At 39.5% G+C, this 27088-nt stretch overlaps 1 protein-coding gene across 1 annotated transcript in view; it reads right to left on the bottom strand.

The window, feature by feature from the left end:
- The window catches only part of LOC104969875 (ATP-binding cassette sub-family C member 4-like), a 125903-nt gene that overhangs the window by 12897 nt on the left and 85918 nt on the right, over positions 1 to 27088 (bottom strand). Inside the window, 2 exon segments of the mRNA XM_059892175.1 lie at positions 20519 to 20624; positions 21055 to 21229. Coding sequence (XP_059748158.1) covers positions 20519 to 20624; positions 21055 to 21229 — 281 coding nt within the window.

The following is a 27088-nucleotide window of genomic DNA, read 5'->3' on the forward strand; positions in this document are numbered from 1 at the left end:
TTATTCCTTCTTGTAATGTTATCTTTTAGGTCTAAATTCAAATAAATATATGTTTATCCCAGTTTGCAACACACACTGCTGTTTTAGTTTTTGGGAAAAAAATATTCCTTAGAACATTAGGTTTGAAAAACAAAAGCTCAATGAATCCCTATTCTTTCTGTTTTTAAAGGAAAATTAAGAGCTCACACATAAAATCTTGTGTTTAAAAAACTCTGAAGAGTTTTAAAGTAGCCTGTTGTGTTTCCAGGTACCTTCTTCAACTTTAGGACCACAATGCTGATTCAAGAATAGCATTAGTATAAATACATGTACAGTATTGGCTTTAGAATTGGAGGGGGGGAACCTCTAAACTTAAAGAGAAATTTAATTATTTCCAACTTTTTAATGCTATTAAAAATATTGATAATTTACAGTAGGATCCTTTGAAAGCCCATATGGTATCATTTTAAGCATAGTGAAGAGGAACTAAAAAGCCTCTTGATGAAAGTGAAAGTGGAGAGTGAAAAGTTGGCTTAAAGCTCAACATTCAGAAAACGAAGATCATGGCATCTGGTCCCATCACTTCATGGGAAATAGATGGGGAAACAGTGGAAACAGTGTCAGACTTTATTTTTTGGGGCTCCAAAATCACTGCAGATGGTGACTGCAGCCATGAAATTAAAAGACGCTTACTCCTTGGAAGGAAAGTTATGACCAACCTAGATAGCATATTCAAAAGCAGAGACATTACTTTGCCAACAAAGGTTCGTCTAGTCAAGGCTATGGTTTTTCCTGTGGTCATGTATGGATGAGAGTGTTGGACTGTGAAGAAGGCTGAGCACCAAAGAATTGATGCTTTTGAACTGTGGTGTTGGAGAAGACTCTTGAGAGTCCCTTGGACTGCAAGGAGATCCAATCAGTCCATTCTGAAGGAGATCAGCCCTGGGATTTCTTTGGAAGGAATGATGCTAAAGCTGAAGCTCCAGTACTTTGGCCACCTGATGCGAAGAGTTGACTCATTGGAAAAGACTCTGATGCTGGGAGGGATTGAGGGCAAGAGGAGAAGGGGACAACAGAGGATGAGGTGGCTGGATGGCATCACTGACTCGATGGACGTGAGTCTGAGTGAACTCCGGGAGTTGGTGATGGACAGGGAGGCCTGGTGTGCTGTGAATCATGGGGTCGCAAAGAGTCAGACACGACTGAGCGACTGAAATGAACTGAACTGAAGATGGTAACAATTAATAAAGAGGGTAGTGCTGGAGAGGGTAGTACTGGTTGAAAGCTAATCACACATCCAGAATGTTCAAAAGCAGTGTTTCTCACCTGTCTGAGATTAAATATCAGTTTTATTTAATTTTATATTTTCAGTCCATTGCTACCTAATCAGTGATCCACGGTGCATGGCTAGTGTGCAGCTCAGCCCTGTGTCCCTCCCTCTGCAAGTGCAACAGTCACACTGGTCTCTGGGATGTTCAGGATCCCACCATCCTAAGTGTGGATGTCACAGCCATAGCTGATGGCTCTGAGTTTCTAGCTTTCTTAAATTTCCTGTGCGTACTTCTAACCTGGTTACAAACAGTCCACAGACTGGCACTAGTGCACAGACCACATTGGGAGTGTCACTGTCATAGTTAATCTTTGCAACAACCCTCTGAGAATCATACTATCCCCACTTCAACTTTCAGACAAAGACGCTGAAGCACAGTGGGCTTCCCAACCTTAAAAGCCCATGATTAGCAGGCAGCTGAACTCGTATCTAAACCCAGTTAGTGTCCAGAGGAGCCAGGATTTGCCCCTGGAAGGCTGACTCCAGAGCTTGTGCTCCTCCCCATGTGCTGGTGTCATTTTAACTACATGTGAAGGAGGGACAGTCTGGTTTAGCCCATCAGATGAGGACCTCCTCAAATACACCTTCTACAGTGCACAAACCTCCTTCATCCACACCCATTTTGCTCTTTTCCCTTGGTGATTAAGGTCAGTGATTCCACCCTGTGTCTTTGGATGCTCCTGGTCCATCCATCATCCCAACCAAAGTAATGGTTCAAGAGCAGGAATTACATTCATTTTCCAGACGAAGTAGCTGAGATGCAGAGGTTAAGATACTCTCCCAAGCATGAAACTAAGTCTACATGGCTGTAGGGTGTCCAGAGCCCATTTTATCAAGGATGGTACCAATTTATTTCCCTGGAATCTTGGCTGGTTATCAGTTTCCCATCACTCTCAAGTGTCCCACTCTGGACAGTACATTCTTTGGACACCCACACTGCTAGTGAAAGCAGAGAAAGACCTGACAGGCAGGTCAGTGTGACTGATTCCAAAACCAGGGCCTTCTTGTTATCCCAGGCTACCTCTCAGAGTTTCAAAATTATAAATTTGAAAAGGAAGGTTTGTTCTCAGTGACATTTGTTCATTCAACAAACATTTACTGAGCACTCCCTACATGATGCACACTGTGCTGGAAGATGTAATTAAAAAGTGAATAGGGCACAATTCCAAGACTTTTTCTCACTCGATTTAATGAGAAAACAGACCACTCACAGTCAGGGCAGGCTACATCATATAGAAGCAGTGCACAATGGAAAGAACAGGTCCCTTGTTTACAAATGAAGTATCTCAGGATGGAGACAACAGGACACTAACCAAGCATGGTTCAGTTTAACACGAGAGGCACTCAGGGTCCTACAGAAATATGAGTTACCTAGGATGATGACTTCCTAGAAGAGGTGACAACTGGGCTGACCCTGGAGAATGAGGGTGTCTCCCCTACATAGTCCTCTATTTCTTAGACCAGAGGGTATTGAGGAGAATCACTAAATCACCATTTTGACTTACACATAAGTCATCAAGAGTTTCCCCCACAGTACACCCTCATCACCTACCTCTGGAGCTGTGACACGTGCTGTGGGGGGAACATGGAGACATGCTGTCCTGACCTCCCTTCAAGGACTCGCTGTCCAGCTGCTGGAAGTGCTGCCAGTGGGCAAGTTTAAACCACCAGCCCCTCCAGAAGCAGCCTATGTGCACTGCCCATCCAGGTGGAGGTATGACAGCCTGACCAGTGGATGTGTCAGGACAACCCTGAAGAGCCATCATCACTCCAGACCCCTATGTGGTCAGCTAAAGTCATCTGGCCAGTGTTCCTCTGCCCTTTCCCATTTCGTCCCTCCTGATTCCACAGTGTTGACCCCAAGGGCACCCCTGATACACATCCCAACACTAAACTCCATCCAAGTCTGCATCCGAGAGAACCAGCCTGCAACATATATCAGAAAACATTACAGTACTCAGGGAGGATATTTATTTGAAAATTACTGGTTACATACATATTTATAACAGGATAAAACCCCCAAATAAAATACAAAATGGTAGAAACAAGGACTTTTTATGTGAATGTGGTTACCTTTGGTTTAAAATCCACAATCTAATGTTGTCTGACCAAAATGAAATTAAGTTATATATTAATAACAAAAGAAAGCTATTATGTTTAACCATATGAAAGTACCATTTTATAGCTTATAAAAAGACTGAATGTTAGCAGTTCCACATGATTCAATCTAATAGAAAAAATCCATTAGCATTTGAAATTTAGAAAACATTATACTTATGAATAACCCATGGGTAAAAGATACAGTTAATGAATTAAATTAGAAATTCCCTGGTGGCTCAGACTGTAAAGCATCTGCCTACAATGCGGGAGACCAGAATTCAATTCCTGAGTCAGGAAGATCTCCTGCAGAAGGAAATGGCAACCCACTCCAGTATTCTTGCCTGGAAAATCCCATGGACAGAGGAGCCTGGTAGGCTACAGTCCATGGGGTTGCAAAGAGTCGGACATAACTGAGCGACTTTGACTCTTGATTGGTAGTAAGTATCAAAACTTGTAGGTTGCAGCTAAAGTGGATCTCAGAAAGAAAATGTCAGTTTTATATACTTATATTAAAAAATAATGATATTATTAATCTGTTTACAATTTAAGAAGTTAGAGAAAAAATCTCAAAGTAAAGGAAAAGTTGAAGGAAAGAAAGAATGATATGATGAACTAGGAAAAAAAAATAGCCTCAATCAAGCAAAAAGTTAATTCTTTGAAAATAGGAAAAAAAAATTATGCAAGGTTATTGATAAAAAATAGAAGGCTCAAAGAAAATTAAAAAGTCAAAAGAACACAGAGATGCTGCAGAGATTAAGCATATAAGATACTGTGAATAAATGTATGCCAATCAAGCTCAAAACTCACAGGAAACAGATCCACTTATAGAAAAATGAAATGTACCAGAATGACTCTGCAGAAATAACAAACTTTACCAAAAGTTACCTAGACAATGTTGGTTGCACAACCTTGTAAGTGTGATTAATGCCACTGAATTGTATGATTAAAAATGATTATATGGCAAATTTTATGTTATATATATTTTACCATATTTTTTTTTATTGTAAAAAGTATTAAATCTTGTATCTAGAAGACAGTCTAGCACACGTTTGGCCTTCATTAGCAAATCCCAAGAAACGTTCCTACTTTGAGACAGCATATTTTCTCTTCTCTTTTAGAGGGCTTCCCCAGTGGCTCAGTGGTAAAGAATCTGCCTGCAATGCAGGAGACACAGGAGATGAACATAGAATATTGTCCTGTATTTTAATCATATGTTTTTTTGGATGGTGCCACCTCTCTTTCCTATAAGGCCACTTAAATTACATGTACTGTATGTTTTCCTATTAGTTTTCTCTTTAGTATTTTAATCAGAGGTCTTTGAGTGGAAAAATTGATTGTAGTTCTGTTAAGGAAGTAGTGACACGAAACAGCAACTTCACACTATCTTCAAATAAACCCAATCCCTGACATAATTGGAAAGTAATGTAATTCTTGAAATAGTAAAAGAAAATTTGTGACAACTTTGTCTCAAATCTTAGAAAATGAGTTTGGCTCTGGAGTCTCTCAAGACACAAAATCTTTTTGTGGTGCTTTGATTGGTGGCCTGCACTCTGATTTGGATAAGAAGGAAAATATTATATAAATAAAGATAATAAATCCTTTTGCAAGAGCTTGAAATCACTAAGTGAAGTTGGAGAAAATATTATAGAAAAAAATGAACATCTTGTAGTATGCAAATATTTGTAGCTGGTGTAAAACACAGTACAATATAATTTATGCAGTACAAAAACCTGTTGGAAAAATGCCTTTGGAATAGACATGAACTCATGGTAGAATCACAAAGTTGACTCAAAAATTGTTAAGGCTGAGGGCTGTCTACTGGATATTTGTAGCATTCATAATCACACAGTCACTGTGAGTGATATCTGGCTATTTCCTCCAAAGTGCACCTGAGGGGGGAAAAAGACAAAAACAACATGTTTAAGAGTTTTAAAGTCCTTCTCCTAAGGCAACACATTTCCAGGTCCACTTCTTCACGTGAAGCAAATCACATCACTACTGGAGGCACAATTAAAAAAAAAAAAAAGAAAAACAGAGAAAGTGTAACACTGTGTAGCCATTAAAAGGAATGAGACAACTATATGAATTGATATAATCTGAAATTTAATATTAACTGAAAAAAGGAAAGAACAGCTATCATCTGTGCTTGAAAACAGGAAGACCACATGTTCACAAGTTCTTCCTGATGCACAGAACAGTCAACAGAACAGTCAACAGTGGTGCTAGGGACCTGGAACCCCAGCTGGAGGAGCTGTGTGATGACAGGAGTGGAGGGTGATTTACTTTCTGTTCATAAATTCTTAAAAAGTATTTTTAAAAGATTTCAAATTTTGTAGCAGATGTGTATAATTTGTTTTAAAACTTATTATTAAAAATACCTTTTAATTACTTACAGCAGAAGTCCCCAAGCTTTTTGGCTCCAGGGACCCAGTTTCATTGCAGAGTAGATGTCCAAAGACAGGACAGGGGAAGGAGGACAGTGGGGGAAGTTTCAGGTGTAATGTGAGTGATGAGGAGCAGCAGATGAAGCTTTGTTCACCAGCCCACCACTCACCTCCTGTTGTGCTGCCCAGTTCCTAACAGCCCATGGAATAGTACAAGTCTGTGGTCCAGCGGTTGGGGATCCCTGATTTAGAGTCTCTGAAGCTACTTAGAAGAACTATGGATATATTTGTTTTACTGTTGGGAGGCAATGCTTCTGACTTCAGCCTTTACAGAGCCTAGAGCCTTTCCCTCTTTTTTTAAATTTCAATTTTTATTTAAATTGAAGGATAATTGCTTTATAAAATAGTGTTGGTTTCTGCCAAACACCAACATGAATCAGCCTTAGGTATACATATGTTCCCTCCCTCTTGCACCTCCCACCTACCTCCCTTCTCATCCCACCTCTCTAGATTGTTACAGAGCCCATGTTTGGGTTCCCTGAGTCATACAGCAAATTCCCATTGGCTATCTATTTTACATAGGGTACTGTAAGTTTCCATGTTACTCTCTCCATACATCCCACCCTCTCCTTCCTCCCCACATCCCACCAGGTCCATAAGTCTGTTCTCTATGTCTATGTCTACACTGCTGCCCTGCAAATAATTCCATCAGTACCATCTTTCTAGATTCCATATAAATGGCAACCCACTCCAGTACTCTTGCCTGGCAAATCCCATGGACGGAGGAGCCTGGTAGGCTGCAGTCCATGGGGTCGCGACGACTTGGACATGATTGAGCGACTTCACTTTCACTTTTCACTTTCATGCATTGGAAAAGGAAATGGCAACCCACTCCAGTGTTCTTGCCTGGAGAATCCCAGGGACGGGGAAGCCTGGTGGGCTGCCGTCTATGGGGTCGCACAGTTGGACACGACTGAAGCGACTTAGCATTAGCATTAGCATATGATACTTGTTTTTCTCTTTCTGACATACTTCACTCTGTATAACAGGTTCTAGGTTCACCCACCTCATTAGAACTGACTCAGATGCATTCCTTTTTATGGCTGAGTGATATTCCATTGTGTATATGTACCATGGCTTCTTTATCCATTCATCTGTCGATGGACATCTAGGTTGCTTCCATGTTCTAGCTATTGTAAATAGTGCTGCTACAATATTGGAGTACATGTGTGTTTTTCAGTTTTGGTTTCCTCAGGGTATATGGCTAGTAGTGGGATTGCTAGGTCATATGGTTGTTTTGTTCCTAGTTTTTAAATGAATCTCCATACTGTCTTCTATAGTGGCTGTATCAATTTACATTCCCACCAATAGTGCAAGAGGATTCCCTTTCCTCCACACCCTCTCCAGCATTTAGTGTTTGTAGACTTTTTTAAGATGGCCATTCTGCCTGGTGTGAGGTAGTATCTCACTGTAGTTTTGATTTGCCTTTCTCTAATAATGAGCAATGTTAAGCATCTTTTCATGTGCTTGTTAGCCATCTGTATGTATTCTTTGGATAATGTATGCTTATGTCTTTTTCTCATTTTTTGATTAGACTGTTTGTTTTTCTGGAACTGACTTGCATGAAGTGTTAGCCTCTCAGTCATCTCCGATTCTTTGCAGCATGATGGGCTCTAGCTTACCAGGCTCCTCTGTCTATGGGATTTTCCAGGCAAGAATACTGAAGTGGGTTGACATTTCCTACTCCAGGACATCTTCCTGACCTGGGATCAAACCTGAGTCTTGCACATTACAGGGTTCTCCTGAATTGCAGGCAGATTCTTTATTGTCTGAGTCACTAGGGAAGCTTGCATGAGCAGCTTGTATATTTTGGAAATTAATCCTTTGTCCCTTGTTTCATTTGCTATTACTTTCTCCCATTCTGAGGGTTGGAAAAAATTATCCCACTCTTGTACTGTAAAACACTGTACATTATCAAAGCACTTAAGCATCTGCTGTCTCATCTGATCCCTGTAATAAGTATGAAAAAGCTGACAGGGCTATAATCCCTGTTCTACACCTAGGTGAGGACCTGAGGCTCAGAGACCTTGGGGATCACAAGGCTACATGGATGCTAAGTGCTTCCTCCACCTATTCAAACTGATCCAGGCTCCTAGAGCTAGGATATTAGGATTTTATAACTTGTGGCTGTATTAACTGACTTCATGAATAGACAAAATGAAACCTTTGTTACAAACCAGGAGCAAAGAAACTTCAAAAAAACTCAACCAGGTCTGCTTTATCACAGAGCAGAATGAATGACAGGCATTTATTCTTTGAGTTGAATTGTGTACCCTCCAATTTTATATGTTGAAGTACTAAACCTGCCAGTACCTCAGAATGTGACTGCATTCAGAGACGGTCTTTAAAGAGGCAAAAAAGTTAAAATGAAGTCATACAGATGGGTCCTAGTCTAAGAGACTGGCGTTCTTACAAGATGAGATCAGGACACAGGTACACACAGAGGGAAGGCCACATGAGGACACAGAGAGAGGACGGTATCTCCAAGCCAAGGAGAGAGACCTCAGAGAAAACCAACCCTACTGACACCTTGACCTTAGACTTCCAGCATCCAGGGCTGTGAGAAAATAAATTTCTCTTGCGGTGGTATTTTGCATGGCAGTCCTAGCAAACTAATGCCCCTTCAGCTTTGTGTATATGAAAGGTAATTCCTCTGCTATTTCATGGATCATTTTAAAAAGGTCAATCTGACAGTGATTCAGCTCACCTGAACTATGTGTTTTAAAAAATATAAGTTGGAAGCATCTCTTCTAAGCTGTTGAGTTTTCTTTTCAGATAAATGAATTCTGTTCTATTAGAGTGAAAAGCCTGTTGACTTGTGCTAATGCTCCTTGTGTTATAGCTCTGAACAATGCATGGATATCTGATGCTTGCACATCCAAAAAACTGATCATCTGACAGCTTACCTAAGAGGAGGCAGAGTATGCAGAAATAATGTCAGGAAGATATTCAACTGGGATGGGGATCAAGAAATGTATTTCTTTTTGGAGAAGTGACCTGACCCAGTGGCAGGACTGCAACTCAAAGGTGAGGTTCTGCCACTCTGTGAACTTGGATGATGGGCTCGCCTTGGTTATTACATGAAAGAAGTGTTCTCAGACCTGACACAGAACACAGTACCTAGGGTGGTCCTCAGCCTTCCCCAGCAATTGCCCCTCTGTGCTCCCTGGACCAGCTCTGTGACATTAGGTGAGCTCTGGACTCAGTCTCCTTATCCATGATGTGGATAAACATGAACCATCATGAGATTAAGTGAAATCATACATGTGAGAGCAATGTAAAATAAATTACAAAGAACTACACAAATGTAACTTACCCTGAGTATTAGAGTAGGTTCAGGATTACTAGACCAGGAAGCACAATGTTTCTAATTCTATGACCCATGTCTGTTTTCATATATATGTTACACTTGATTTAAAACATTTAATGAAAGAAAAGATGTCTAATTCTGTATCTGCTGCAAACTAACTTAACACCAATTATATACATAGGGCCACCTTCCTTCTAAGGAGCCTTAGTTTCATCACATGTAAAATGAGGTTGTTGAAACCTATCATCTTATGTTATCTGGACCTATCTGAAGTTCTGTGATCTTCTTCTCATTACTCATTGTCTTGATAATACATAATGATAACATGGTATTTAAATGAAGACTTTGACACAGGTGGGCAAACTTCTCTCTGATACCTAAGGTGGAAAGACCAAAAGGGTTTAGGACATTCCTGGCTGTTTTGTGATTTTGTCACACAGAAAATCACAAATGCTTATCAAATCTTCAATGACTGGCAGACACTAAAGTGAATGAAAGTGCTCTGTGAATTTCAGGCATTAAAAAAATATAGGGTGATGTATGGCTCAGATGGTAAGGAACCTGTCCACAACGTGGGAGACCAGAGTTGGATCCCTGGGTTGGGAAGAGCCCCTGGAGAAGGGAAAGGCTACCGACTCCAGTATTCTTGCCTGGAAAATTCCATGGACAGAGGAGTTTGGTGGGCTAAGTCCATGGTGTTGCAGAGTCAAACATGACTTGACGACTAGCACACACACACTCTATAGTTGCATACAATATAAGTACTTGGGAAATGTTCAGAACACAGACTTCCTTGTCCTTAAACCTAAGGACAAACTCTAACTCTGCCACCTCTTCAGCCAGCTCTGCAACCCAGGAAGTCTCCTACACTATGAGCAGTGGAAGGTACTGCTCTGCATTTCATCATTTCTAAGGAGGGCTGAGATGAGACAGTGATGAACTAAGGCCACATTTTAGATAAATATTTCATATAGAAGTACTTAAGATACTGGGACATGTTTTCTTTAAGGCATTTAAAATATCACACTAGTAATCTTATTCTACTTACAAGTGAAAATCTGGGAAATGCACAAAAGTACGAAGAAGAGAAAACACACCCATAATTTAATACTCAGAGATAAATTTTCTATGGGGAAGCCTCACCACAGGCAGCTGGAAGCCTCATCCCACCCAAAACTCTGCATGTCAAGGGTCAAGAACACCAGAACTTCCTTTTCTTCATCTTCCATCAACCCTATTCCTACTCCCACCTTCTTCCAGAAAGACTTACAGATGGCTGTATGACAATGGCTAAGTCTCCTGAACTAGACCTCAGCTACCATCTCACCTTTGTTTGGAAGATGTCACGTGACCTGAGTGTTACCCATCGAGCACCTTCCTCACACCATGCACAGAGCTTAGTGCTTCACACACCTCATCTCTAATAAAGTGCTTTGTAAACCTTCAAGCACCATTCAGACTACAGTGTAAAGGTAGGATGAATTCTTGATTTGTCCTGATGACAATTTCATTTTCTAGAAGGCAGAGGAAGCCTGGGGGTGGTGAGCAGCAAATACACCTAAGTCTAAACAACAAAGAATTAGGGAGAAACTGACAGTATCAGGTAGGGGTTTTCTTCACAGATTAGAAAACAGAAAAGACCTATACCTTTCCCTGGAAGATCTTCCTAGAATCAAAATATTCCAAAAATTATCCCCTGAACTCTCGAATTTCCTGGATATTCCTTGACAGAACTTGTATCACAAATATGCTGAGCACCAATCAGAATGAAAGGGTCTGCAAAATGAGAGTGTTCTGTGCTCTATGAGAATCTGAAGCCAGAGTCCAGAAGTGTGGAAGTCCAATCTGAAATCTCTGTCTCAAGCACAGGTATGTGCAAACAGAAGGGTGCACACATACTAACCCACCCCCACCACTGCGGCAGATTCTCAGCAGACCTGCTCTTAACCCGCCTTGTGTTAAGACCCACTCATTAAGCTTAGTCTCTGGAGGCTTATAAGGGCAAAGAGTGCTGGTTATAGACCCCTGGGGAGATCTTGTGAAGAGTGAACCTGGAGACGAACTTCAATGATAACTCCCTGTAGCAGGCTCACCTATTTTGCCCTTTCAGTGAGAACAGCTACTTTCTCCTCACCCAGTTGTTGTGCCATTTTGTAAAATAGACTGTTTCTATTCTGCAGCAAATAATTTGGAAGACCAGTTTCTTTCTGTCTCCCTGAATCCAAAACCTGTAAACAGCAGAAAGAAACCCATTAGCACACAATATTTTGCAGTAACATTATAACTGAGACAATATTTCAAAAAGTGGCAGGGCAGGGAGAAAAGAAAGAATCTGTTTGGGTGGTAGGGCTGGCTGCTCTTTTAATAGTTTGATAATAGGAAAAGGAGTGCATCAAGGCTGTATATTGTCACCCTGCTTATTTAACTTCTATGCAGAGTACATCATGAGAAACGCTGGTCTGGAAGAAACACAAGCTGGAATCAAGATTGCCAGGAGAAATATCAATAACCTCAGATATGCAGATGACACCACCCTTATGGCAGAAAGTGAAGAGGAACTAAAAATCCTCTTGATGAAAGTGAAAGTGGAGAGTGAAAAAGTTGGCTTAAAGTTCAACATTCAGAAAATGAAGATCATGGCATCTGGTCCCACCACTTCATGGGAAATAGATGGGGAAACAGTGGAAACACTGTCAGATTTTATTTTTCTGGGCTCCAAAATCACTGCAGATAATGACTGCAGCCATGAAATTAAAAGACACTTACTCCTTGGAAGGAAAATTATGACCAACCTAGATAGCATATTCAAAAGCAGAGACATTACTTTGCCAACAAAGGTCTGTCTAGTCAAGGCTATGGTTTTTCCTGTGGTCATGTATGGATGTGAGAGTTGGACTGTGAAGAAGGCTGAGCACCAAATAATTGATGCCTTTGAACTGTGGTGTTGGAGAAGACTCTTGAGAGTCCCTTGGACTGCAAGGAGATCCAACCAGTCTATTCTGAAGGAGATCAGCCCTGGGATCTCTTTGGAAGGAATGATGCTAAAGCTGAAAGTCCAGTCCTTTGGCACATCATGCGAAGAGTTGACTCATTGGAAAAGACTCTGACACTGGGAGGGATTGGGGGCAGGAGGAGAAGGGGACTACAGAAGATGAGATGGCTGGATGACATCACTGACTCGATGGACTTGAGTCTGAGTGAACTCTGGGAGTTGGTGATGGACAGGGAGGCCTGGCGTGCTGCAATTCATGGGGTTGCAAAGATTCAGACATGACTGAGCGACTGAACTGAACTGAAATTTGTTTCACTAGGCAGACAAAGGCCTAACCTGACATTTTGATATCATAATATTATAGGAAAGGAAGAAAATATAAGTTTTATGCTATGACTACTAGTAGTCTATGGCATCTTATTTTCTGTTTGGGGCATCTTGGGCATTTGGGGTTGTTATCATTAGTTAGCACTTTTAGCTCTCAGACTCTGAGCTTTGAGGCAATTTATACAGATATGCACAGCTGGTAAATATCTTGATTCAAGAAAATCAAACTCCATTAATCTAAAAAGTAGGTTGATGTCATATAAACAAGAGGGCAATGTCCTGACAACTAATTAATTGTCAAGTTGATTTTAGAATCTGAGCAATATTTGGGGAAAAAGGCAAATGCTTCAGGATTTTTTTAGGGTCCTGGATTATGTCAGCAGCTAAGAGGAGCAGAATCCCTTCTCTGAGAGGTTGAGATGCTTCTTGAAGTTGGGTGTGGTTGTAGTTTATTCTTCTGAGAGTGAAAGGCTGGCAAAAGGAGCTGGTACATAAGCAGCTTTTGCAAACTGCTCTGCACATAAGAAATCTCTAGAAGTCCAGTTTTCTCTTTGGATAAGACTAAAGAAGCAATTAAGAAATTGAACTCCAAATTCCAGTGATCATGGCCTACAGAGCACATGGGGCCAGCCCAACCTGAGCTGCCTAGGATTTGAATCTGTTTCCACAAATTATCTTTCTTTCCTTGTTTCTCTTTCTTTCTTCAGCTGCTTTCCTTTTATCTGTTTTATGGCCCATTAATAAGTCTGCTAAATGCAAACTGAAAGGGAGAGGAAGGGGTCCTTCATTCTACCTTTCTACTTAGTAGTGACTTTGGTTAATAGTTCTGGATGGGGAAAAAGTGTCTGAAACAATTGGCCCAAATGATATAATTATAAAAACTATTTTGAAGTTCAATGGTATTTAATTCTTCATTTAGGTAATATTTGGAGTAAATGTATATTTAGATAATATGCAGGATGGGCTTCACTGGTGGCTCAGTTGTAAAAGAATCTGCCTACCAAAGCAGGAGTCTTGTGTTCCATCTCTGGTCCAGAAAGATCACACATGCCACAGAGCAAGTAAGTGCATGTGCCATAATTACAGAGCCTGTGGTCTAGAGCCTAGGAGCTTCAACTATTGAGCCCACACATCTAGAGCCCATGTTCCGCAAAAAGAGAGCCCATGCAATGAGAAGTCTGTACACCGCAATGAAGAGTAGTCCTACTCACTGCAACTAGAGAAAAGTCAGTGTAGCAAGGAAGACCCAGCACAAACTAAAATTAATTAATTAATTAAAAAAATTTTAAAGAACAGAATATGCTGGAACTCTAAACAGGACACAGGTTGTTTTTCAACATATAGGTACTACAGTTAATTTTATTCTTTGAATTTAACTGGAAACATTTATTAAGTCTCATAAATGCATTTTCCTGTTAATCTCTTGTTTACTACTGTGAATCACTGTTAAGGGCAGCTTTCTTAAAAGAGTCCAAGAATAATCAAATCTGTTTCATCCACATAATGGGCTTCCAAGGTAACTCAGTGGATAAAGAATCTGCCTGCAATGTAGGAGACACAAGAGACACAGGTTCGATCCCTGGTTTGGGAAGATACCCTGGAGATCAGATCAGATCAGTCGCTCAGTCATGTCTGACTCTTTGAGACCCCATGAATTGCAGCACACCAGGCCTCCCTATCCATCACCAACTCCCAGAGTTCACTCAGACTCAAGTCCATTGAGTCAGTGATGCCATCCAGCCATCTCATCCTCTGTCATCCCCTTCTCCTCCTGCCCCCAATCCCTCCCAGCATCAGAGTCTTTTCCAATGAGTCAACTCTTCGCATGAGGTGGCCAAAGGACTGGACTTTCAGCTTTAGCATCATTCCTTCCAAAGAAATCCCAGGGATGATCTCCTTCAGAATGGACTGGTTGGATCTCCTTGCAGTCCAAGGGACTCTCAAGAGTCTTCTCCAATACCACAGTTCAAAAGCATCAATTGTTTGGTGCTCAGCCTTCTTCACAGTCCAACTCTCACATCCATACATGACCACAGGAAAAACCATAGCCTTGACTAGATGAACCTATGTTGGCAAAGTAATGTCTCTGCTTTTGAATATGCTATCTAGGTTGGTCATAACTTTCCTTCCAAGGAAGGGCATGGCAATCCATTCCAGTATTCTTGCCTGGAAAATCATATGGAAAGGGGAGCCTGGTGGACTAAAGTCCTTGGGATCCTAAAGAGTCAGACATGACTGAGTGACTTTCACTTTCATATCTGCATAATAATTTAAATGTTTGGCGAAAGTTGCTCGGTCGTGTTTGACTCTTTACCACCTCATGGGACTGTAGTCCGCCAGGCTCCTCTGTCCATGGAATTTTCCATGTAAGAATACTGAAGTGGGTAGACATCTCCTTCTCCAGGGGATCTTCCTGACCCAGGGATCAAACTCAGGTCTCCTGCATTGCAAGCAGAATCTTTACTCTCTGAGCCATCAGGGAGGCCCTGTAACTTGGCATGCTGGTTTAGATGTCTCAAACATGCAGTTTTACTTAAGCATAGACATAACTGCTACTCCTGATGTAACACCAGACCACCTGACCTTCCTCTTGAGAAACCTATATGCAGGTCAGGAAGCAACAGTTAGAACTGGACATGGAACAACAGACTGATTCCAAATAGGAAAAGGAGTACGTCAAGGCTGTATATTGTCACCCTGCTTATTTAACTTCTATGCAGAGTACATCATGAGAAATTCTGGGCTGGAAGAAGCACAAGCTGCAATCAAGATTACTGGAGAAATATTAATAACCTCAGATATGCAGATGACACACCCTTATGCAGAAAGTGAAGAAAAACTAAAAAGCCTCTTGATGAAAGTGAAAGAGGAGCGTGAAAAAGTTGGCTTAAAGCTCAACATTCAGAAAACTAAGATCATGACATATGGACCCATCACTTCATGTGAAATACATGGGGAAACAGTGGAAACAATGTCTGACTTTATTTTTTTGGGCTCCAAAATCACTGCAGATGGTGACTGCAGCCATGAAATTAAAATACACTTACTCCTTGGAAGAAAAGTTATGACCAACCTACATAGCATATTCAAAAGCAGAGATATTACTTTGCCAACAAAGGTCCGTCTAGTCAAGGCTATGGTTTTTCCAGTGGCCATGTATGGATGTGAGAGTTGGACTGTGAAGAAAGCTGAGTGCCGAAGAATTGATGCTGTTGAACTGTGGTGTTGGAGAAGACTCTTGAGAGTCCCTTGGACTGCAAGGCAATGCAACCAGTTAATCCTAAAGAAGATCAGTCCTGGGTTTTCATTGGAAGGACTGATGCTGAAGCTGAAACTCCAATATTTTGGCCACCTCATGCAAAGAGTTGACTCATTGGAAAAGACCCTGATGCTGGGAGGGATTGGGGGCAGGAGGACAAGGGGACGATAGAGGATGAGGTGGCTGGATGGCATCACCAACTCAATGGACATGAGTTTGGGTAAACTCCAGGAGTTGGTGATGGACAGGGAGGCCTGGCATGCTGCGATTCATGGGGTTGCAAAAAGTTGGACACGACTGAGTGACTGAACTTAACTGAACTGAACCTGATGTTGAAGAAGAAAAACTACAGTTTTAAAACACTGGTCTCAACACATCTATGGTCAATTAATCTATGAAATAGTACATAAGAATTGGAGAAAAGACAGTTTCTATTGTAAATAGTACTGGGAAAGCTGAACACCTGAAAATGTATGAAATTAGAACACTCCCTCACATCAAACACAAAAATAAACTCAAAATGGCTTAAAGATGTAATATAAGACTGGGAACTATAAAACTAAATGAAAACACAGGCAAAAGACTCCTTGACATAAATTGCAGCAATATTTTCTTAGATAAGTCTCCCAAAGCAAAAGAAATAAAAGTAAAAACAAATGGAACCTAATCAAACTTAAAAGCCAAGGCTCATGTAGGGCCTACAAGAGCTGAGATGGGACACAGATCGAAAAAAGGCCAGAAAAAGAATTTTACCAACTTAATCTTTACATTTGGTGGTTTGATCAAAGATTCTAGATATTTCAGAACAAATAAACATAAAGCAAATCCAAATTTTCATTGTGTACAGAAAAATAGGTATAATTTTGGATTTTTAACATCGCTTATAAGAAAAATCTCCCACCATCTCCTGTCATGTTCCCACTCTTCTCGTAACCCAAGTTAAGCTATAAACTAAACCACATATTTAAGTTGGTATGATAACAATCCCTGAATCCCAGGATCTCTCTAGGAATCCTAACCCTGAATACTTATAAAGCTTTAGTAGGTAAAATAAAAACACATTATGTTGGATGAGTCAGTCAGCTATATAAGCTCAATGAAGATGTATTTATCAAGACTGTTTATGTGAAGATATTCTCCATAGCTGTCCTAGAAATGAAAATGAAATGGACCCACTGCAAGACAATTTGATCCATTTTCACTGGCAGGATGTCATCAGTGATAAAGAGGAATGCAGGGAGAGGTAGGTGAGTGCACTGAGAGGTGGAGGTGCCCAGGAGAGGATGGAGGAAGAGCCTGATAAGAAAGATGCTAGAAATGATGACAACAATAGAGAGATCCCACTGCACAACAAGTAGAGTGGGGAGTGGAAGATCTGAGTGTCAGATCTGTCTCTGGCTGCCAGGTGATGACACGGGACAGCTGTCCAATCTTGGAAGGTGGGTCCTCATCAGTAAAACGGGTGCCTGTGATTTCTCAGTGACTCGCCAATGTGGCAAGTATTAACTCAAAAACCTGTCTTAGGTCTTGAAATAATAAATCATTCTTCTCACTGGGGAAGGATAAATGCTGGGTCAGGGAGACCTCCACAGCTGCTTTCCCAAAGCCACTGCCTTTGCACACAAGTGCACCCCACAAAGTATTTCTTCTCCCCAGCTGTACTTTCAACCTCAGTGTTAGTTACATTTCCTCTGAAAACTTGAATGGAATCTCTTGGAGTGTTTATGAAAGAGATTTTCTCTTTTCAAATGTTCTAATTGCAGCCATGTAGGCTTATGGAAGAAAAGTTCCATGAAGGTGAAAAATAGAATTTAAGTAAAACTCTAGTAGGTATGAGCTGTTTTATGCTTTTCAGGTGGGGATGTTCCAACCATTTCTGGTTTTCACTTCTGTGGGAAAAATTCTAAGAAGTTTGAGATGATGAAGAAATAAAGAATATAAAACCATAAAATGGGCTATAAACAGAAGAGGTGGGATCTGAGTTTCTCAGCTCTGATTTTGGTTCCACATCATTCATTTCCAGATAATTCTCTGAGGACAGTGAAACTGTGGATCACAGACAACCACACTGTTAGAGCAACTGCAGATTGTCACGTGCTTCCTTTGTTCACACTAACAGGAGAATCCAGGTGATATGAAGACGGCAGTATGCAGGGACTGGAGGGAAGAGCTGTGCTATTGGCTGCAGAGAAAGAAGGTCACAAGCACCCAGCTAATCTTAAAAACTACAGAAAGAACCCTCTAACATGGAGACAGTGGTGAGTTGTAGGATAAAAAGCATTTCTAATTTGTCTGTCTTACTCCACTGTTTTGTGGCAACAGGGAATGTAAAGGAGATTATCTTAGCTGTCGTTATGATTCCCTCATGTTTAATAAACTATATTGAGAGAACTTCTTTGTGAAATAGAATTCTAAGCCTGACACATGAATGGTGCTTAATGAACCAAATCAGGCTAAATCCCTTTGGAGAGACAACAGTTAAACAAAGCTATTAATTAAGTCACAGTTGTTTCCCAACAAGCCCTTTCTCTGATTTACATACAGTGAACAAAACCACATCCATCTAGTCATTTCAAGGTTTTTGATAAAAGTGACAATTAGGAAAATATATAGATGTTTAAATTTGAGATTAATTATACTCTATCCCTATGATGAAATTTTAGGCAGCTATTAAGAACTGAGCTTTGGAAAATTAATAAATGACATGGAGAATTTTAAGAATAAATAAAATTCTGGTGATGAAATATTCTGTTTTGCAGAAAAAAGCAAACTATTAAACTGGCTCTAATGTTATACAAATAATATTATAGCATTATACAACTGCTACTTTCTGGTAGTAGGTATTTTGTAATCTTCCCTTTATGAAATTTTATTTTCCTATTTCTACCTTGCACATTTATTGCTTTTTTATAAAAAAAATTATGGATTAGATGCAATTAAAAATAGAATTAAAAAAATACACCTATCTATTTTTGTGCAGACGTATTTACCAGTGCAACAAAATGTAATTATTATACTTTAAGCACTTGCAATGATAGGACTTTATGGTGACAACCCTGTCAGTTATGCCCTTTGTCAGCATCTGTCACTTCCCCAGCTACTCCTTGAGGCCAGTCACCACCCTCTGGAACATAGGCTTTGAAACAGATTGACTCGTCTTTATGTCCACATTAAAGCTTTCAGAATAGACAGTCACTTATTTTCCAGAAAGGAACGAGGTACAGTCAACCCTCAGTGTGGGTACAGTTCCAGAACACTGGAGTGAAGCGAACATGGCAGTAAAGTAAGTTATATGAAAGTTCTCATTTTCCAGAGCATACAAAAGTTATGTTTACATGACAGTAGCCTACCAAGTATGCAATAGCATTATGTCTGAGAAAACAATGTACAGATCTTAACCTAAAAACAATGCATTGCCAAAAAAATACTAACCAACAGAGGAGTTGGTTAGTATTTTGAATGAGTTGCTATGACTTCAGCAAGTCATAGCAGTAACACTGATGTAACAGATCACCAGAGAAAATATAATGATTGTGAAAAAGTTTGACATATAGCGAGAATTACCAAAAGATGACACAGAGAAATGGAATGAGGAAATACTGTTTGAAAAATGGCAGCCATAGACTTGCTTGATGCAGGGTTATGATAAGCTCTCAATTCATAAAAATGCAGTATCTTGGAAGTGCAATAAAACAAGGTATGTCTATTTCTAAAGCAAGAAATACAAATAAGGTTCAAATTGGGAAAGGAGTACATCAAGGCTGTATATTGTCACTCTGCTTATTTAATGTATATGCAGAGTACATCATGCAGAATGTTGAACTGGATGAAGCACAAGCTGGAATCAAGATTGCAGAGAGAAATATCAATAACCTCAGATATGGAGATGATACCACCTTTGTGGCAGAAATCAAAGAGAAACTAGAGTGTCCTGATGAAGGTGAAAGAGGAGAGTGAAAAAAAGCTGGTTTAAAACTCAACATTCAAAAGATGAAGATCATGGCATCCACTCCCATGACTTCATGCAAATAGATGGGAAAACAATGGAAACAGTGACAGACTTTATTTTCTTGGGCTCCAAAATCACTATGGACACTGCCTACAGCCATGAAACTAAAAAGACTGTTGCTCCTTAGAATAAAAGCTATGACAAACCTAGACAGTGAATTAAAAAGCTGAGACATAACATTGCCAACAAAGGTCCATTTAGTCAAAGCTATGATTTTTCTTGTAGTCATGTATGGATGTGAGAGTTGGACCACAGAGAAGGCTAAGCGGCAAAGAATTGATGCTTTCAAACTGTGGTGCTGGAGAAGACTCTTGAGAATTCCTTGGACTGAAAGGATATCAAACCAGTCAATCCTAAAGGAAATTAACCCTGAGTGTTCATTGGAAGGACTGATGCTAAAGCTTCAATATTTTGACCACCTGATGCGAAGAGCCAACTCATTGGAAATAACTCTGATGCTGGGAAAGATTGAAGGCAGGAGGAGAAGGGGTGACAGAGGTTGAGATGGTTGGATGGCATCATGGACTCAAACAGACATGAGTTTAAACAAACTGGGATATAGTGAAGGACAGGGAGGCCTGGTATGCTGAACTCCATGGGGTCGCAGAGTCAGACATGCCTGAGCGACTGAACAACAACAATTTTCAGGAGTGAGAGGAGAAACTAAGAGAAAATTAAATTAATGGAGGTTCCTATCAAGTTTTACAAGGAAGAATAATTTGAGAAAATGAACATAAATGAAAACAACTAAAATGGTGAGGGTCTTACCAATATCAATTGACAGTCAATGACATTGCTCAACCTGTGTGCGATGGTTAGCACAGTGCACTGGACAAATTTCTCACGAATTTTTTTTTGTATTACCTCATCAGTTCTAGAATCAAAGATATTGATTTAGTTCAGTAAATACAGGGAAAACAGACAAGATTTAAAAACATCATGATACTTTTATAATGTTTTTAAAAATCAATACCTTAACATATAATCTTGTTCCTAAAAAACTAAGTATAAAAGGTATATTTAGAAATTTACTGTTTTTCATAAAATGATGGAAAATAGTCTTCCCTCAAAATTGTTTGTAACTATAAGGAGCTGGACTTAGGAATCTAGCTCTCAGGATGCCTCATATCATCATTAACCCCATATAACATGTCTTGGTTTTTCCTTTGTTTCCTGGAATTAATATTATCAAGAAATACCTATGGGGACAAGAGAACACTTAGAACATTTCTAAGCATCACAAAATGTTTTCCATTTACCACATTTAGAAGTCAAATTCAAGGTTTCCTGGGTCAGCTCCATACCTTGGATCCATGTTTGATGTGGCTTTGTCAATAATCAATATCTGATTTTTCTTGAGAATAGCCCTGGCAAGGCACACCAGTTGTCTCTGTCCAACACTCAAGTTCAACCCAGATTCTGCTAATTCAGTATTCATTTTACCAGGAAGATTTTCAATGGCATTTTTAAGTTGCACCTGTGGATAAAAACAGAAAGAATGACATTTTCCTAAGCAAACTGTTATTGAAATAGACAAAGCTCTTAAACAATAGAAATTTGACATCCTCAGGACTTCTTATGTATCTTACATGTACAGCCAGGTGATGGGGAGAGCTCTTTCTAAAGAGTGTTCACTGAGAAAGATGGTGGAGTCAAGTCAGGACAGAAAGATCTCAATGTCCCCCATCCCTGCCATAGGATAGCCTCCAGAAACCCCACCGAGGGATTAGTTAAGGGAGTCTCTCAAAAAATGAAGCTCTTTCTCCCAATGTGGTTTAAACAGAAAAGTTAAAACAATCTTTATGGTTGAGTCAAGTTTCCCAACGTTCATTTTGTATAGGAGTTGGTACACTAAAGACAAACTTCAAAAATTTTTACAGGAAGTCTTTTTCTCTGAAGATATAATCTTACCAGCACATTTGGTGAAGTTTAAAATACACAAATTCAAAGAATGGCAAACTGCACCTTATACATCAGTAATCCTGGAACCTGCTCTGGTGATGGTTCTTTCCCAAGTTTAATTCTATAAATAGTGGGCCAGTCAATTGCATTTTCCTCAGTGTCATAAATGTCTTGCAGTGAAAGAAAACTCATGAAAAATAAGACACAACATCTTATTTCCCCCATAATATGGATATAGGTGATGTTTATAGTAATCTATCTTCATAAAATTATACTCATAAGATTACAGAAAACAAAATTTTAACTGCTAAAGATAATTTGAAAGTACATTTGGTAGTAGGGGTCAGTTCAATAAATATTTGTTTTGGAAAACTATTATAGAGCAAGAACCAAACAGGCTATACTTGATGCTGAACAACAAAGAAGAAATATACTTCAAATTAAGAGACCAATAGATTGATGAGTAATAGCTGATAAGTTATCTAACACATTATAATGTCATATAAAATATGTCACATATAACATATATGTCATATAACACACCAAGGGTGAGTGAGCAGTTTTCATTTTTTCATTTTTCAGGTATCCTAAATGCTGAAGCACATCTATAAATGTGAATCTAGATTGTGCTCCTGATGTAGTCCAATCCCATGAAAGGGGAATTCTGAGTTAGAATTAAATATGGTATTGTTATGTAGCATTAACATGAAAAGTACACAAAATCTAAAGGGTGAGATTTGGATTGTGGTGCAAGTGGTTGGACTGCTTAAGACTGACAGACTGACATTCTGACACACACTTGCCTCTGACTTGGATGACATCTCATCACTAATTTCATTTTATACTTTTCTTCGAGTTTGTCCATATCTGCTTCATAAAGAAAAAGGGTTGTGAGGGGAAATGTTTTTCAGAAAATTAGGTTTTTTGAGACTCTGTCTTCATTTCTAAGTCAGGGATGGTTATGAGAATATACGAATATAAAGGCCTTCTATAGTGTAATGATAAATCAAGTTATACTTAAGTATTAAAATGGGAAAAAAAGGACAATAGAAGCAGACAGTAATAACTAGAAATTACAACTGCTGCTGCTGCTGCTGCTGCTAAGTCGCTTTGGTCGTGTCTGACTCTGTGCGACCCTATAGACGGCAGCCCACCAGGCTCCCCCGTCCCTGGGATTCTCCAGGCAAGAACACTGGAGTGGGTTGCCATTTCCTTCTCCAATGCATGCAAGTGAAAAGTGAAAGTGAAGTCACTCAGTCGTGTCCGACTCTTAGCGACCCCATGGACTGCAGCCTACCAGGCTCCTCCGTCCATGGGATTTTCCAGGCAAGAGTACTGGAGTGGGGTGCCATTGCCTTCTCCGAGAAATTACAACTAGAGAATCTGAAAACATACTAGATAATAGTATAATATTACTATGAAATTTATTGATTGCGATAACTGTGTTAGGACATATAAGAGAATGTCCTTGTTCTTACAAGGTGCACATTTATGCATGTAAAGGTGAAATCCAACTTTTAATAAACATTTCTCCAACTTACAAACAATTCAACAAAACGTAAATTATAGAAGAGATGGAGAAAATATGGGAAGACACTAAGAGCTGATGAATCAGGTGAAGGTGTGTATGTGTTCATCGTACTGTTTCTTCCATGTTCTTGTGATGTGAAATTTAAAAACAAAAAATTGGAGGCTTAGGACTCCCTGGTGGTCCAGTGGTTAAGAATCCACCTGCCAATGCAGAGGACATGGGTTTTACCCCTGGCCCAGAAAGATCCCACATGGCAAGGAGCAAATAAAACCATGTGCCACAATTACTGAGCTCATACTCTAGAGCCCACAGGCTGCAACTATGGAGCCTGCAGCCCACAGTACTGAAGCCTGTGCGCTCCAGAGCCCAAGGGCCAGAACAAAAGAAGTCATGTCAGTGAGAAGCTGTGTACAGCAATGAAGAGTAGCCCCTGTGCCGCAACTAGAGAAAGCCTGCAAGCAGCAAAGAAGAACCAGGAGAGCCAAAAAATAAATAAATAAATAAGGATGGTTGAAGCCAGACAGCTTGGGCATAAGTCCTGCCTGGCTCTGCCAACTGGGCCAGTTACTAAACTTACTCCACCTTAGCTTCCTAAGCTCTAAGACTATAATATCATAATTATAAAGATGGGTACCTCCTAACATTGATAGAGTATAAAGTGAATCAGTACATGTAGAATTGACAACAGATCAATAGATATTGCCTATTATTAATAATGCTATCAGCTAGTGCCTCTTCATGTTCTGCTCCATTTTCCTCCTTTGCATGTATCATCGCTGAGACCTTGTTACATATTAATTGACTTGATTTCCATCTTCTCCAAGAGAATTTAAGCTCCAAAAGGGTAGAGACTTTTTGTCTTTTGATGACTGTGATAGCCCCAGAATCGGCAACACTGCCTAACAAGCTCTCAGGAGATATTTGTTGGCTGTATGAACAAAGACATGAGTGAATTTCATCGTGCAGCATATCTGTACCATAATTAGAAAATAAATCCACATAGATAAATAATTTACATATAACACTACTTTCTCATTAAGTGTAGATAAGTATATTCTTATAACAATTAACTAGCTCCAAGATACCATATCATACTTTCAACAATGGGAAGCACTGAAAACGTTATGATTTAAGGAAAATGGAGCAAATAACACTATTCAGAACTATACATCTCAGTACAGAATCCTTCAGACTGCTTTTGAGTTTGGGAGAATAATAGCACATAGCAAAGTTGAAAAATAACACACTGAAATTGAAGGCACCCTATTTCTATCCCCATAAAGATTTTCACTGTAACCTACTACATGTACTGAATCTACCAACCAGGCACCAACACCCCTTACAAGAGATCAACATAGATGTCAGACGGTTTCTATATTTTGTGGAACCTTCTTACTTTTCAAAAAGAAAGGCTGGTGTGGGCTATAAAGAGACAGTCAAATGCAATCAGAGGGGGAAGAGCTTTTACTAGAGCAGGACTGGCAGTAAAGGAAGTAAAGGGAGAGCCCATTCACCTTAATGCAAGGCCTGGAAATGGACATGTGACCTGTCTGCACTGCAAGGATTAACCACATGGTTCCTGATACACAGGCTGCTGACTTCCAGGTTTCTGTATCTTGGTTTCCTGTGTGATGAGACATACTTTCTATCAGAACAGAGATATTATCAACATTAAACATTTGACTGCATGATTTCTTCCCCAGTTTTGACAGGACAGACCATGTGCTTAATTTCATATCCCAGAATCTAAGCTGTTTTGTTTTTATTTTTTTAACAGAAGCAACACATTGATGATTCATTTTGAGAATTTTATCTACTGTGTTCTTTTAACATTTGAGTGATAAAGTGCTTCATCTTCAGGTACATTCATGTTATGTTTGTGGTTCTGCCTCTGCTCTTTAGCACCCCAATCAACACTAATTTCTGATGAACTTTTGTTAATTTATAGTAATATGGCTAGTTTTCAGCATATGAAAAACATACTTTCAGCATATTTTGAAAAATAACCAAGATGAGATAGGCAGCATCTTTAGGACTGTCTCCCTTCTGAATGTCCATCTCTCCCAAGGAAGGAGGAGGAAACAGAATTAGAGGAATTTTAAGACAAAACATAGCAGTTCCCTCCTTCTCACTCTCAGGCCAGCTCTGTGAGTTTGGGTTCACATGTCTAGTTTGGCATCATTTACAAACTAATAACTAGGGTTTTGAGTTCACTTAAAAATTGACCTTATTAATTTAGTGATACCTCTTAGAGCAACAGGATTCCCAGGTGGTGCAGTGGTTATGAATCCTCCTGCCAATGCAGGAGATGCAAGAGATGTGGGTTCGATTCCTGGTTTGGGAAGATCCCCTGGAGTAGGAAACAGCAACCCACTTCAGTATTTCTTGCCTGGAAAACTCCATGGACAGATGACTCTGGCAGGCTATAGTTCCACAGGGTTTGCAAAGTGTCAGATATAACTGAGCATGCACATGCACACACTTAAGAGTGATAAATCACCCCATTATTCTATTTCTTCAGGAATTTTTCTTTATCACATTTGTATGTTTTTCAATGAAAGATTTGGTAGGTTTTCTTTAGAACAGTCATAAAGAAGCAGTTCCTAAAGAAATAAAATAATGGGATGATTTCTCTAAGTGATATTACCAAAGTTAACAGGGTCAATTCCACAAGCAATACATGGAAACCACACACTTCACTTTTGAAATAAACTCAAATCTATTTCTTTTTATAGAAAGTTCCAAATGTAGTTTAAATAAAGGAAGATCCTAGTGTTATCTACCTCTTCTACCACTTCATCAGTTTTAGAACATAGATTAATATTGCCTCTCTGTCTATGGAACAAGGTGTTCTAAAATTCTGGAGTAATATTTCTACCTGAGAATCTGAAAAAAAATATCAGCTGGGAAACAAACTGAAAAATAATTTACCAGTACTTCCAGTTTTTTTTTTTTTCTAAGATGTCATAATTTCACCATTAAATCTGTCCTGTGAATTCAAGATCAGTGGATCATCCTATCTTTTATTACATTTGATGGTTAACGGCTCTCCCTTCTTCTATTCTAGAATTTCACTAAAGACTCACAAATGAAATCAGAGATGAACTTCTTTTTGTGCATGAGAAGGTAAAGTAATTGACCCAATTTAGGAAAACAATATCCCCATGTTGCTGGGAAGCCAGGTGGGTTTGTAAAGACTTAGTGCTGACATCCTTCAGAAACCAGAATTACTGGCTAGAAATTGTCAGGCCTCCCAATCTGCCTGCTCACAGTCAAGGCTCATCTACATATTATAGATTTCAGAGTTTTCTGAAAGGGTAACACTAAATGACGAACACATCAATTTAAAACAGCACGAACAGTCACTCAGATTTGTGTAACAACAACAACAACAACAACATTAAAGAACCATATCACACTTCTCTGAAATGAAGAGAGCAATAAAAATTTTTTAGTAGTTATTTATGTGCAAGAGTATTTTTCCTATGTTTCCTCTAAGTATTATTGTGTCTGTTCTCACATTTAGGTCTTTAATCCATTCTGAGTTTATTTTTTATATGGTATTAGGGAGTGTTCTAATTTCATTCTTTTACATGTAGCTGTCCAATTTTCCCACACTACTTATTGAAGCGATGTCTTTTCTCCATTCTGTATTCTTGCCTCCTTTGTCATAGATTAGATGACCACAGGTCTGTGAGTTCATCTCTGGGCTTTCTATACTTTTCCATTGATCTATGTTTCTGTTTTTTGTGCCAGTACAATACCATCTTGATCACTGTAGCTCTTCGGTGAGTTTATCAAAAAGTTCATTTGGGTTTTTCTATAACATCTTATGTAATGAACTTTTTGGCCAGCTTAATAATGTAGTCTGAAATCAAGGAAGCTAATTTCCCCAGTTTCATTTT

Source organism: Bos taurus, chromosome 12 (genome assembly GCF_002263795.3).
Source record: "Bos taurus isolate L1 Dominette 01449 registration number 42190680 breed Hereford chromosome 12, ARS-UCD2.0, whole genome shotgun sequence".
Taxonomy (NCBI): Eukaryota; Metazoa; Chordata; class Mammalia; order Artiodactyla; family Bovidae; genus Bos; species Bos taurus.